Source organism: Aureobasidium namibiae (assembly GCF_000721765.1).
Source record: "Aureobasidium namibiae CBS 147.97 unplaced genomic scaffold scaffold_9, whole genome shotgun sequence".
In the NCBI taxonomy this organism is placed as follows: domain Eukaryota; kingdom Fungi; phylum Ascomycota; class Dothideomycetes; order Dothideales; family Saccotheciaceae; genus Aureobasidium; species Aureobasidium namibiae.
Genome location: NW_013581200.1, coordinates 440,240 through 452,638, shown reverse-complemented (window position 1 = coordinate 452,638; position 12,399 = coordinate 440,240). Strand labels below are relative to the sequence as shown.

At 51.9% G+C, this 12,399-nt stretch overlaps 4 protein-coding genes across 4 annotated transcripts; 2 read left to right on the top strand and 2 right to left on the bottom strand.

The window, feature by feature from the left end:
* Positions 1-472: 472 nt before the first annotated feature.
* Positions 473-1,942, bottom strand: M436DRAFT_82167 (FAD/NAD(P)-binding domain-containing protein; the record flags this gene model as incomplete). The annotated part of the gene is made up of 5 exons (XM_013571795.1): positions 473-516; positions 571-878; positions 927-1,284; positions 1,340-1,681; positions 1,732-1,942. The coding sequence occupies 5 exons, from the start codon at positions 1,940-1,942 to the stop codon at positions 473-475; spliced, it is 1,263 nt and encodes a 420-aa protein (XP_013427249.1).
* A 712-nt stretch (positions 1,943-2,654) lies between these two features.
* Positions 2,655-3,488, top strand: M436DRAFT_47130 (NAD(P)-binding protein; the record flags this gene model as incomplete). Its single annotated transcript, XM_013571525.1, has 1 exon — positions 2,655-3,488. One exon carries the CDS (start codon positions 2,655-2,657, stop codon positions 3,486-3,488), a length of 834 nt encoding a protein of 277 aa, XP_013426979.1.
* A 176-nt stretch (positions 3,489-3,664) lies between these two features.
* M436DRAFT_47930 (HCP-like protein) lies at positions 3,665-5,122 on the bottom strand (the record flags this gene model as incomplete). Its single annotated transcript, XM_013571663.1, has 1 exon — positions 3,665-5,122. The coding sequence occupies one exon, from the start codon at positions 5,120-5,122 to the stop codon at positions 3,665-3,667; it is 1,458 nt and encodes a 485-aa protein (XP_013427117.1).
* Positions 5,123-8,602: 3,480 nt separating this feature from the next.
* On the top strand, positions 8,603-10,862 carry M436DRAFT_64062 (long-chain fatty acid transporter-like protein; the record flags this gene model as incomplete). Its single annotated transcript, XM_013571688.1, has 5 exons — positions 8,603-8,612; positions 8,665-8,790; positions 8,853-10,262; positions 10,327-10,663; positions 10,787-10,862. The coding sequence occupies 5 exons, from the start codon at positions 8,603-8,605 to the stop codon at positions 10,860-10,862; spliced, it is 1,959 nt and encodes a 652-aa protein (XP_013427142.1).
* Positions 10,863-12,399: the final 1,537 nt, after the last annotated feature.

Genomic DNA, 12,399 nt, shown 5'->3' with positions numbered 1-12,399 from the left:
GCCACGCCTAGCGTGACAACATAACACTCTCTGCTGCGCTCGTGCGCAGTCTCTTTAATCACATAGCTACGAGAGTGCATAGCTGCTTCGCCCAACAGGATGCATGACTTGAGAGTGATGTACATGTCGGCTCTCTATGGGTTCGTCTACCATTGATGAAGGTCTGTTCATATATACAGCCCTCACTCTCTGCCATGTGCAGTCGTGAGAGGGGGAATAAATCAAGCTACGAAATGGACCCGCCTCCTACAAGAGCTTGAAGTAGTACCCTCACGATCAAAAGGCATATTGATCCTTCAAAACCAAAGATATTCCCAAAGAGATCCGAGGACATGTTGCTTCTCAATGATACTAGCCTCCTTCCCGAACCCGTGGTGCATCTTTCTAGCTGCACGCTTTTCAAACTTTGGCACATAGAAGAATGATCATAGGTGCAGCAGCTATACACAACTTCTACAGTGATCGTACTAATCTACACAGCCACAGCCTGTCCAAGCTTCATGTAATTCCAACAGACTACATCTCCGGTCAGAATGGTCAAGGTCTGGGTCATACTTTGATGGTACTTACTAGAATTTGCCAGGTCATTGCCAAAGTAAGCGGCCATCTGGTCTTCTCCAGAAGCAGTTCCGTTCGTCGAGTCAAAGACAACAGCTTTCTTCCCTACTGCTAAGCCCATGATGTTTGGGAAGAATGACAGCTCCTTGTAGGTTGGTATCTGCCCGTAGCGATTCTTGAGCATGTCTTGATGAATGTTGATAGCACAATAATGACCCATATGCATGGCTCCTCCACAACGCTTGATGCCAGACCAAGATGCGATATCTCCCGCCGCGAAGTGGCTGCTTGCATTTGGCACATCGCTATTGAATCGCAGGCTAGGATGATGTTAGCAGAGTCCAGCTGAGTTAGACGATCGTTCTTACGAAGCATCAATCTTGACATAGCCGTCCTTGTCCAGAGCTGCGGGTGGGAGATAGCTTGATGTAGGTGTGCTTCTTGATATGGCTGCAATGACGTGTCCAGCGGTGATGTGCTGCCCACTGGACAAGGTGAGATTCCACGAGGTGGGCTCACCGTCAGACTGTACAGCGGTGGTTTCGGTCACCCTCTGTCCCAGAATTACCTCTACACCGGTCTCCCTGAGCGTCTCAAGGCTTCGATCTTTGAAGTCGTCTGGCAAGGGCTCCGCGGATAGAAGCTTGTCTCTAGAATGTACAAGAGTTACCTTTTGCCAGGGTTCGATTGTCTTGATTTCGCTAGCCATCTCAATTCCAACAGCCCCTTGGGTAGAAATATCAGCCTGAGGTCTGGTACAGAGTGTACGACTTGTACTCACCTCCACCTATCACCACTACACCCTCCTTTGCATCTCTAACTGCTTTGGTATGTGACTTGGCCTCGGCAAGGAACTGGTCTCTGTTCAATGCTTGGGGCACTACGGGTGAAGTCCTTCGAAGGCCGGAAGCAACCAGAAGGTAGTCATACTTTCCTTGACGGTATTGCTTGGTGACAGTATCTACTATCGACACGGCTTTGTTCTCACAGTCGATACTCGCAACACTGCCCTGCAAGAAATTTACATTGGGCAACTTCAATGCTGGGATGTCTTGAAACCTTGTCCAACTCTTGGAGGCGGCGTCATCCGAAGCGAAGGCCAACGGGTTTCCGATCAGATGGTCTATGGTCAGATTAGTGTACTGAAGCAATCTTGTACGTCGTGACACATACAATAGCCGTCACGCTCGTCAACGATGGTGATATCGACAGGCAATTTGCTCTTGGAAGACACAACATCCGAAGGTGTCGAAGTGAACCGAGGCTGCTTTCCATTGCATAGGTCTATGAGGTTAACGGTGGCTGCGAGGCCAGAGTAAGAGCCTCCAATGACAAGAACTCTCGGGACTGCTTGGAGAACGTGAGGGCCTTCGTTGGATGGCATGGCTGAGAATCGAGCAGAATGTAGAAAAGAGGAATGTAAGGGGGAGGGCGAGGAAGAAGTTCTGGGAAAGAACGAAACTGCCACGGTTGCCGAGCAGGAAGTCTTGGTCGTTTTGCTACGCAGGAGAATGGGTCTCAAGGATCGTGCAATATCCATGTCGACTGAGAGCCGGCACGTTCGGACCCCAGCCGGCCGTACACACCTACTTATCGTGTGGGCCGCCAGCCCATGGTACGATTTTAATCCTTCTTCAGCGCCGATTCGGCCGCGTAGGCAAAACTATACGCCCTGTGGGACCGAGAGATTGAAAGTGATAGGTCGAGAAACCGGAGGGACCCGCACTAAGGTGATAGCTCCAATTTGATCCGGCGCCTTATCTGATTGATAATTTGGCTTGGCATAGGCATCCCCTACGATCTGTTCTGTCTTTTGGCCTTGGGTCCACATCAGCGAACTCGAGACTGACGCCTCAGAATGTACAAGACACAACAGATTATAATCGACTTCCTAGCTGAACCTGCAGAATACATGTGTTGCAGATGTCAGGTCTAGGAGCAATTGGTTCTCCCAGCTACGAATGAGGCCTGTGCGTGATCAATGATCAGGTCAAAGCGTAGAACGCTCAAGCTCGGATCAATGAGTCCCAGGTTATCAGAAGGCATCAAGCCTCATACAATTGCGGAATCCAATCACTTTCTCCATGTCAACCTCCATGAACTACCTCATAACCGGCGCGGGTAGAGGCATCGGCAGAGGGCTGACTCGAAATCTTCTCACGCGGCCTGGAAACCGAGTCTTTCTCTTGGACAGTAACGAGAGTGAGCTACAAAACACTCTTTCGCTCGCATCAACATGGACACAGTCATCAGACACCGACAAAAGCTCTTTTCGAGGCAAAGTTGTTGACTTGAGAAACCGCGACGAGATCAAGACCCTCGTGGGTGAGGTGGACGAATTCTTCGGAGGTCGCTTGCATGCCCTCTTGAACAATGCTTTCGCTACTCCCCATACGTGGAAAGACGATAAGGGCATGGAAGATGACCTCTCATCTGATGAAATTATGGATCAATGGGATGTCAAGATTGCTGTTGGTCTGACCGCACCATTCCTTCTCTCAAGACTCTGCGTACCCATGCTCAAACGCCAGGACGGAGAGCAGAGTGCCGGGTGCATCATCAACATCTCCTCCACCCGAGCGAAACAGGCGGAAGACAATCACGAAGCCTATAGCGCGGCAAAAGGCGGACTTCTTGGTCTTACGCAGAGCATGTCGCAAAGTCTAGGGCATAGGCACAACATCCGCGTCAATGTTATCATTCCTGGCTGGATCAACGTGGAGAACGAGAACAAGGCAGCAGATGAAGCATCGACAAAGTGGGAAGATGGTATGACGGAGCAAGATCACTCTTATCACCCTGCTGGTCGAGTCGGAAAGGTCGAAGACATTTACAAAGCGGTCAAGTTCCTTGTCGAGTCAGACTTCGTCACTGGTGAAGAAATTGTCGTCGATGGTGGTGTAACGAGGAAAATGTATTATCCAGAATAAGTTGTCTAACGTCATCGAGCTCTGAATTTTTCCCACTTCGAAATTCTGTGTGGTAAACTGACCACATCAAGGACCGACTGGGGGAACCAAAAGTTGCAGGGCGGAGCAACAGGGTATCGTATGTATATTGAACTAAACAACTTCATTTCAAGGCGTTGGCCTTAATCCAGGTACTCTCACATAACCACGCACTCAGCCTCATCTCTCTTCTGATTGCTTCTCGTCAAACGTCCCTGGTTGGGCTGCGGTCTGGCTGCTTTGCCCTTCCGAATTTCTTCGAGCCTCTCGACAGCCTTGGGAAACTTGTATGAAGCGGCCCTTGTGTACCACTTCTTTCCTTCCTCAAGACTGGCAGGACAGCCAATGCCGTTCTCGATGTAGTAGCCTAGAGCATACATGGCCTTTGCAAGAGGAGGTTCACTCATCGCAGCTTTCCGTGCCCAAAGGTATGCCTCTGTATCTGATTGGTTCAGGATACCCTCGGCGCCTGTAAGGTACCAGCCCGAGAGTGCCAGCTCAGCATTGTGCTCTCCCTGGGCAGCGGCCTTTGAGTACCATGCAATTGAGTTTCGCGAATCGACCGGTAGACCCAACGATCCGTACTCGAAGGCTTGACCAAGTCTAAATTGCGATTGTTTGTAGCCCATCTTGGCTGCTTGCATGTACATCTTCTGTGCATATTTTTCATCCGGCTTCACTGCTGCACTGATGGCAGGATCGGGATTGCCTTCTTCATGAAGACGAGCAAGTTCGTGAATGGCGTGAGGGTTAGTGGCATCGGCGTTGTCGGCGGCTCTTTTAAGGTACACCACTGATTGCCCTACATTTCTCTGCTGACCGAGCAGGCCTCTGAGCAAAATCATTCCCATCTTGTACATGGCAGCCACATCCTGAAGCTGAGAGGCACGTTGATACCATTGCACCGCTTTATGATAGTCTCGCTTCGTGCCACCTCCTTCTTCAGCTCCCATCTCGCAACACATCGCCGTGCGATAAGCTGCAGCGCCATGACCGGCTTTGGCAGCACCCTGATACAGCGAGAAGGCCTGCTTGGGATCGGGATCTAGACCCAGATCTCCGGACCCGTAGCAGTCCGCAAGGTAAAACATTGCTTCCGAGTAATTGGCTGCTGCGAGCTTTTTAACACGCTTATGAGCATCAAGAACATAACGTTCACTGTTTTTCGCAGTTGACTTCGCGTCCAAGCGGCCGTTCTCCGATGCTAGAACGGTGGATGCTTCGACAAGTTTTCTGACCAGGACCATTGCCGTCTTCATATCATCGGGATTTGCATCAACCTTTGAGCGCAACAGATCAAGCTCGCCTCTCGTGACTGGGCCAGAACTGCTGCCCTCGTCAATCGAAGGAGACTTGGGCTGCGATTGAAGCCGATTTTTTGATGATGTATCCGGATTGTTGGCATAGTTGCGCACGGGCGCGGGCTTTGGTGCAGGTGGACCATTGTTGAGACCAGGTCTGACTGGGATGGGGTGGCCGGGAAGTGCATCAGGATTAGCGGGCTGGTTGTGGCCGTGATGCTGGGCACCTGGTACCGTTTGTGGAGCAGATCGCTGTTTGGCAAGCGGAGCGCCAAATGAACGATCCGACGAGGGCGCAGCAAAGCCGTTCTGCATGGCAGGCGCACTTGGGGAGCGGTCTTCCATGGCAAAGCGTTGGTCGGGCGCCCTCCCAAATGCTGTCGGATCAGGGCCATAGCCGTAATCAGCCTGTCTAGCAGGGGGAGGTGCAAAGCCATTGGATGTTGCAGGGGCACTCGGGGCCCTGTCACCTGAAGGCTGACGCTGCGGAGGTAAACGATTGTCCATTGGCATTCCTGTTCTGAAGTCCTGCTGTGCAGGTACTGGTCTTCTGGATTGTGGGCCTCGAGACTGCGATCGGGGTCCGCCATTCAAAGGCCCAGAATGCATGGGTCTTTGCGGCGTTGAATCTGGATGCACAGGTCGGGGAGGCGGCGGACCACGACGGGCTTGTCCATTGGGTGAGAAGCCTTGAGGCATGCCGCCCATCGGCCCCTGGTGAGGTATGGGGCCTCGCATAGGTGGCCCTCGAGGCATATAATCTTCAGGGCCCAGATTGGGCGCGTGAGCGTTTGGCATGGGGCCGCGTTGCATGGCAGGGTTCTGCATGGATCTGTTCTGTTGCATGGGTGTTTGCGTATTATATGGCTGTCCGTGATATGGTTTCTGATCGTCCGAAGTAAAAGCCCTTTGCTGTTGGTGCGGCCTTGGTGGCCCTAGGCTAGGGTCGTCGTAGCTCTGACTTCGTTGTTGATTAGGAGGTAGCATGTTCATGTCTTGTTGAGCATAACCTTGGTCATAGAGCTGCTCCCTCACTGATCTACCCGAGTGATCTGCACGCACATCGTAAGCTTCGGTACGCAGCTGACTATGAACAGGCGGTTCCGGCATGGAGACCTGGGCATTGTAGCCGTGGTTGTGCTGTGCGGATTGTGGTTGGCGGTTCGTGGAGGACGCAGGTGTGGAGGACTGGCCGCGGTAGTTGTAATCGTGCTGCGGTGGTTGCGGTGGCCTCGAAGAAGCAGAATATTGATCACGAGTATTACGATTCCATTGCTGCTCTTGTTGTGGCTGGTTGCGGTGATACAGAGCTTGTGCGGGGTGTTGGGGGAGATGATCGGAGTAGTGAGGCTCGGGAGACTGGGTAATATGCTGGCCCTGGAAGCCAAAGTCAAAAGCGTTGACTTCATCCTGTACAGGGGTCCGTTGACGCAAATCAGGCTGCGATTTGGCGGATTTCAACTTGCTAGAGGCAGTCTGATATCCTGGCTGAGCTTGGGCAGGTTGGGGACTGTTATTCAGCTGCATGTTATTCAGATGTTCGTCGATGGTCTGTTGACGCTTATGTGCGGCAGGTCCGTCAAAGTCGGGCATGGCAGCTTCTATCTCGTCCTCGCGATTCATGGGACGAGGAGGGTCATGGTAATAGTCGTCATAGACACCTCCCAGACTCTCGTGCTTATCCGCATGATGATTCCATGGCTGTTGATGATGAGCAAAATCGTCTTGATAAGCCGAAGCGTTGGAAAGATGAGCAGCTTGGGAAATACGTGCTTCGTAGGGAACGTGGGTGACAGGAACAATGGCCGGACGATGGCGTGCGGACACACTGCTCAACTGAGGCGACTCTTGACTATGGGGATCGCCAGCGACCTGAGTATCGAGAGGGGCGAGGAAGGGACGTTCGCGGTCATGGACAGAGTCGCTGGTCGAGGGACGAGAAGAGGACGAATAGGGAGGGCTGAAGGTAGGGAGAGGAGCGAGCTGTGCCGGGGCCTGTCGTGGGGTAGTACGGACGGGGTGGCGCTGGTCTCGGGCTTGTGGTGGCCGGGCGTCTCGGCCAGCAGACCTTGGACCTTGGAGGTGGGGCTGTGGAGGGTGATGAGGTTGCGAGGGAGCGTGTGGAAGCGGATGGGCGGTTTCTTGGTCGCGGAAGTGTGGTACGGCGTTTGGAGGGCCTTGGGAGCGCGAGTGGGGTGGAGGGCGCGGTGCAGCGGCTGTCGACGGTCTTGGATGCGAGATATTGGACGAGTGTAGACGACCGGGCTGGGGTGGTTTTGAACTCGCGGTGGCAGCGGACGGGGGTGGACGATCACGCGGCCTGGATGTGTCGCGCGGCGGTCGTACTTGTTGTTGTTGTTGCTGTTGCTGTTGCTGCTGCTGCTGCTGCTGAGCAGCGACAGAGCGCTTTGTGGGAAAGACGGGAAAGGCGTTGTCCTGAGCCATTGGACTCTCTCCAGGCGATGGTGGATTGAGTAGGGGTTTGCGCGCTTCTTTGGACCGTCAGTGTCTGCAGCAGGATGCGAGTAGGGGCACGAGCACGAGCACGTCGTGATCAAGTCTTGTCTCACCTGGGCGTGATGGCTCTCGTCGGCGCGACTCGTCTCTCCCTGTCCTCCCTCTGTGTGCTTGTGCTTGGTTGTCTGCTACCGGCTGCGACCGTGTGCCTTGCTCTTGCTCCAAGTAGTCGTCGTGCGCTCTGGGTAAAGATTCGTATCCGTTTTGGTCTGCTCGTCGTTCTCGGTATGCCGGCGACTGTGCCCTCTCGACCAGATAGCCCCGCGTGGGTGGAACGTAGGCATTGAGGTCATATGCCATTCTGCCACAATTCCGTTGCACCCGGCATGAATCTTCTCTTGATACTGTCTACAATCGAAACTTGAAAGCGACAAAACCCCGACGAGCCTCAATCTCTTGAACTTTCAGGAGGGTCAGAGACGAATGATATCTGATGACAACACATCAGTCAATCCACAACACAGACGACTCGGATCTCCTGGTCTGCTCCAGCATCGGCGGCGCGAGGTTTCACGTCAGCTGCCCATGGTTTCGAAGCTCACAATTTACGCGCCCGAAGCTCGGACGACCCATCTTGTCGCAGACCACAGAGACTCACCCATCTCTGCAGAAACATTCTGTGGCTTCATGAAACCCCTTTCCACTTAGTCGTGTCCATTCCTCTATTTCTCATGCAACATTCTCTAACATTCAGGCACCCAAAGACCGTGCTGCTATGATCGTCAGTGGCTTGCCGAGGTCTGTCCTTGCAGAACGCTTGGCCTGTGTTGGGCCGCATGTCTTGACTTGGTGCCTCCCTTGTCATGACCTTTCCCATGGTAGCACACCCGGTCGCTGCCAGCTGCCTAGAGCGATGCTTATCATCGGTTCTGCTGCTTATTGCATCTTTATGATATGTGCTTTAGTCCTGTCTACCACCTGAAGTCTGTTACATGGTAGCCGAGACATCACCCTAGCACCAAGGCTTTCCAGCATAGAGCTCTCATCTTTGTCTTGTCAATTCTCAACATGTACACACCGCATTCTCTCGTACAGAGCTATGTAACAACGTCTACAGCAGCTTGTCAGGTCCACTTTCTTGCTACATAGTGACCATTCTTCAGCTCCTTGCCAACCACCCTAGTAGACCCCGCTCCATATTTACGGCCGACTGCTGATAAGTCAGCCGGCCGAGGGCCAAGGGTGAATGTACAAAGCACGCTGGCTGTTGGACAAACTGTTCCACCAAACGTCGTGCCTCTTTTCTATCCTGATTTCTGTTCAGCTTCTTCAAACACTATGGATCTAGGTAGATAACATTGCGTCTTGTACAACTTTTTGGTCTACTTACGCTGCAACAGGCACCGCTACTATCGCTGGCGCTGCCGTCGCTGCTGCTGCATACATCGATGGCAAACTCCAGGTTAGCAAAGATCTGCGGGATCTTTGGAACGTCAAGAGAGCCCAGTTCGAATGGAACCGAGCAGGTAACCGACCAAGAGGGTCAAATCTACTCAATCAAAGCTCTAACAGATATCAACTTCGATAGTCAAGAGAGGAGAAGCCTCACTCTGGTCCCAATTCGAGCAACAAGTAGAACGTCTACCTGCCTCGACACGATGCATCTGGTCCAGAACGGGGTGCTATACCTGGTCAGAGACTCACGTGCAAGCCTGCCAGTATGCAGAGTTTTTCCTGAGCAAAGGAGTCCGGTCCAGTGAGCCAGTTGCCATATATCTCCAAAATTCGCCAGAATTCATGTTCACCTTACTTGCCACATGGGGTCTCGGCACAGCCCCGGCAATGATCAATTACAATCTTACTGGTGATGCGCTGCTACATTGCCTCAAGATCAGCAACAGCAAAGTCCTTGTTGTAGATGAGGATGCTGGGTGCCGCCAGCGAGTCGAGCAGTGCCGTGAGAGAATCGAGCAAGAACTTGGTATCCAGATTATCGTCCTCGAATCGTCGACAAAGGCATCGATCGCTGCAATCAGCCCAAAAAGACCAGAGTCGCATTACAGAGACCACGTGAATGGAGAAACACCTGTCTTGGGAATCTACACCTCGGGTACGACTGGTCTTCCAAAGGCAAGTCATTTTCACCTCGAAAGAATCTGGTTCTTGGGTGACTATCGTCGACGTCTAACGCATCAAACCTCGGGCCCAAACGGAGACGTGTTTTACAACTGTATGCCCTTGTATCACGGCACTGGCGGCGTGCTGGCTGCTGGTTGCATGGCGTCTGGTATGACACTGGCCATTGGGCGCAAATTTTCAACTTCTGGGTTCTGGGACGAGATTAGGGATTCCGGAGCCACTGCTTTCGTCTACGTGGGAGAAACCGCACGGTATTTGCTCTCCGCACCACCCTCGCCCCGAGATAAAGATCACAAAGTCCGTCTAATGCATGGCAATGGTATGAGACCAGACGTCTGGAGGAAATTCCAAGACAGATTCGGCGTGACAGACGTCATGGAGTTCTTTAACAGCACTGAGGGTGTCTTTACTCTGAACAACTATAGCCGGAACGACCATTTCGCAGACGCAGTCGGACATCATGGAGCAATCTTCCGTACGGTGTTCAAGAACACATATGTTCCAGTGAAGTTGGACTACGAGACAGGTGAGATCTGGCGTCACCCGAAGACCGGATTCGCACAGCGCCAGCCGTACGAGGAAGGCGGAGAGATGTTGGTCAAGGTCGAAGATGAGAATGTTTTCAAAGGGTACTGGAATGCACCCGAAGCCACAGCAAAGAAATATGCCAGGAATGTCTTCGCGAAAGGGGATTTGTATTACAGATCTGGCGATGCACTACGAAGATCCTCAGATGGAAATTGGTTCTTCATGGATCGTCTCGGAGACACCTTCCGTTGGAAGGGCGAGAACTGTAGCACGGCTGAGGTTGCAGAGTGCCTAGGCAGATTTCCGTCCATCAAGGAAGCCAATGTCTATGGTGTTGAAGTTCCAGGCAAGTCTCTTTCGAATCGGTGACAATTATGTGCTAACGATCGCGGCAGGCCATGATGGTAGAGCATGTTGCGCCGCCATATACATCGAGCCAACAGATCGTGCTTCGTTCGACTTCAAGGCTTTCCTAGCTCACTCGCAACGATCGCTTCCCAAGTATGCTGTCCCACTATTCTTGCGATTCATACAAGACGACCAAGCACACACCATGCACAACAACAAGCAGAACAAGACGCAACTCCGCCGTGAGGGCGTAGATCCCGAGAAGGTCTCTCATGGAACCGCAGGCTCCAAGGACACGCTTTACTGGCTACCACCAAGAGGCAACACTTATGAGCCATTTGGCGAGGCAGAGTGGCGCAGTATAGTAGCAGGCAAGGCAAAGTTGTGAGTTTGCGTGGAATGAGAGGAAAACGTATGAAGCAGTTGATTCTGGTGCTCAGAACTTCACTTCTGTCACGCCTGGATGTATGTTTCTGAATCATATAATATACAATGTATGTATACCAGGAGTGTGCTAGACGAGGATGGGGCAACAGCTGCGTCCAAAGAGATGCAAGGTACCAGTAATGTCGAGGGTAGCTAATTATGGCTCAGCCTCCCCATGTGCAAAGGGTTGTAGGTAATGTGTGTAACTGTATAAATGCACAGCACTTTTGACAAACGCGAAAGTATTTATCGAGGCATGGTATCATCTGAGCTCTCTTTGGTCGTATGCTCGGCCCAGAAACTACTCTGCATTTCCACGGTGAGCATCGCACTCTATACCCTGGTGGGAGGGAGGAGAGTAGGCAGGAGTTACCACCAACTTCAATACGGTCGTTGCTAAGTTTCTATTGTTGCTTTGTGCGTATGTTTCAAAGAAATAGGCACCCACACCTGCCACACGAACCTGCATGGGCGAATTTGGATTATAGACCAAAGGAAAAAACAGCCTTCCAAGCTGTCGCGAGAGTGATGGACAATCAACAAAAAGTGCAACGCCCGACCAGAGGCTCGAACTCTGAACCTTGAGATGAACATTTTTTGAATGTAAAAGTCTCACGCGCTGACCAATTGTGCCAGCCGGGCAGAAGATGAAGACTTGCTCGCCAATATATAATATATAACCTATACATCTTGAGCTATCACGATCTGCCATCCGTTGCACCCTCGTCTACATCGTGTTTACGACGATAGCCAATCTACACACGCGAGATCGGGAGTATATCGGTGAGCTCAGGTAGACTCAGGCTATCATCCATAGCATCGCTAGGCTGTTTTTGCGTACAAACTTGACTGAATGATCTGTGAAACATGTTAGCTCGGCCACCCTGGTCACGAAACGGTATAGAGCACCAAAATTTGATTTTATCACTAGACCCAGGTCGCAGATTGTACTTGAAAGACCACTTGCTGCATAAACTGCTGCTATCAAGAGTTGACGTGTACATATGAACTCGACGAAACAAAAGTGCTGTCCGCGTTATAACATGGTAAGGAGTGACGAGGTTGGCCAGACGCATCGATAATCTTTGATCGCGACAAGAGATCGAAAACTCAAGCCGTGAGTGTGGCGCCCAGAAGAAGCTTGTTTGTGTCAAGCGCTACTTCCAAGTTCCAAAATATCGGTATCATTACCACCCCAGCTGTAATTCCGGTCCTCCTTCAATCTCGCACGCAGGCTTCGGATGGCTGCGGAACACACGAATACCATGGTGACGGCACTGAAGGGGTTCATTGTCTTCCACAAATCAGTCCCATCTCGTGATATACCGAAGCTTGTGACACGAATGGTAAAGAAAGCTACTCATGGAAACACGTAGTTGTTACCGTGTAATAGACAAGCTCAGGAATGAGCCGATGACTCCCAGCCCTGTGTACAGCAGGCATTGTAGATCCCCATGGCTACATGCTTGCCTACGTTGCATATCTTGCACATGAAGACAGTCTTTGTTGGAAAGAGCGTATCGATCACCGCACCTGTTGCTTGCGGCTGGCGCGTTGCCGTCTGCGTATTTATACGGCGATCCAGGCGGCCACGTGTGCAACCCAACCTTGCGACAGAAGTCGTCATGGTGGCTGTCGGGCTGAGGGAGCAACGGATCGAATAAATAATTCGTAGTCCACTTCTGCCTGCTGCA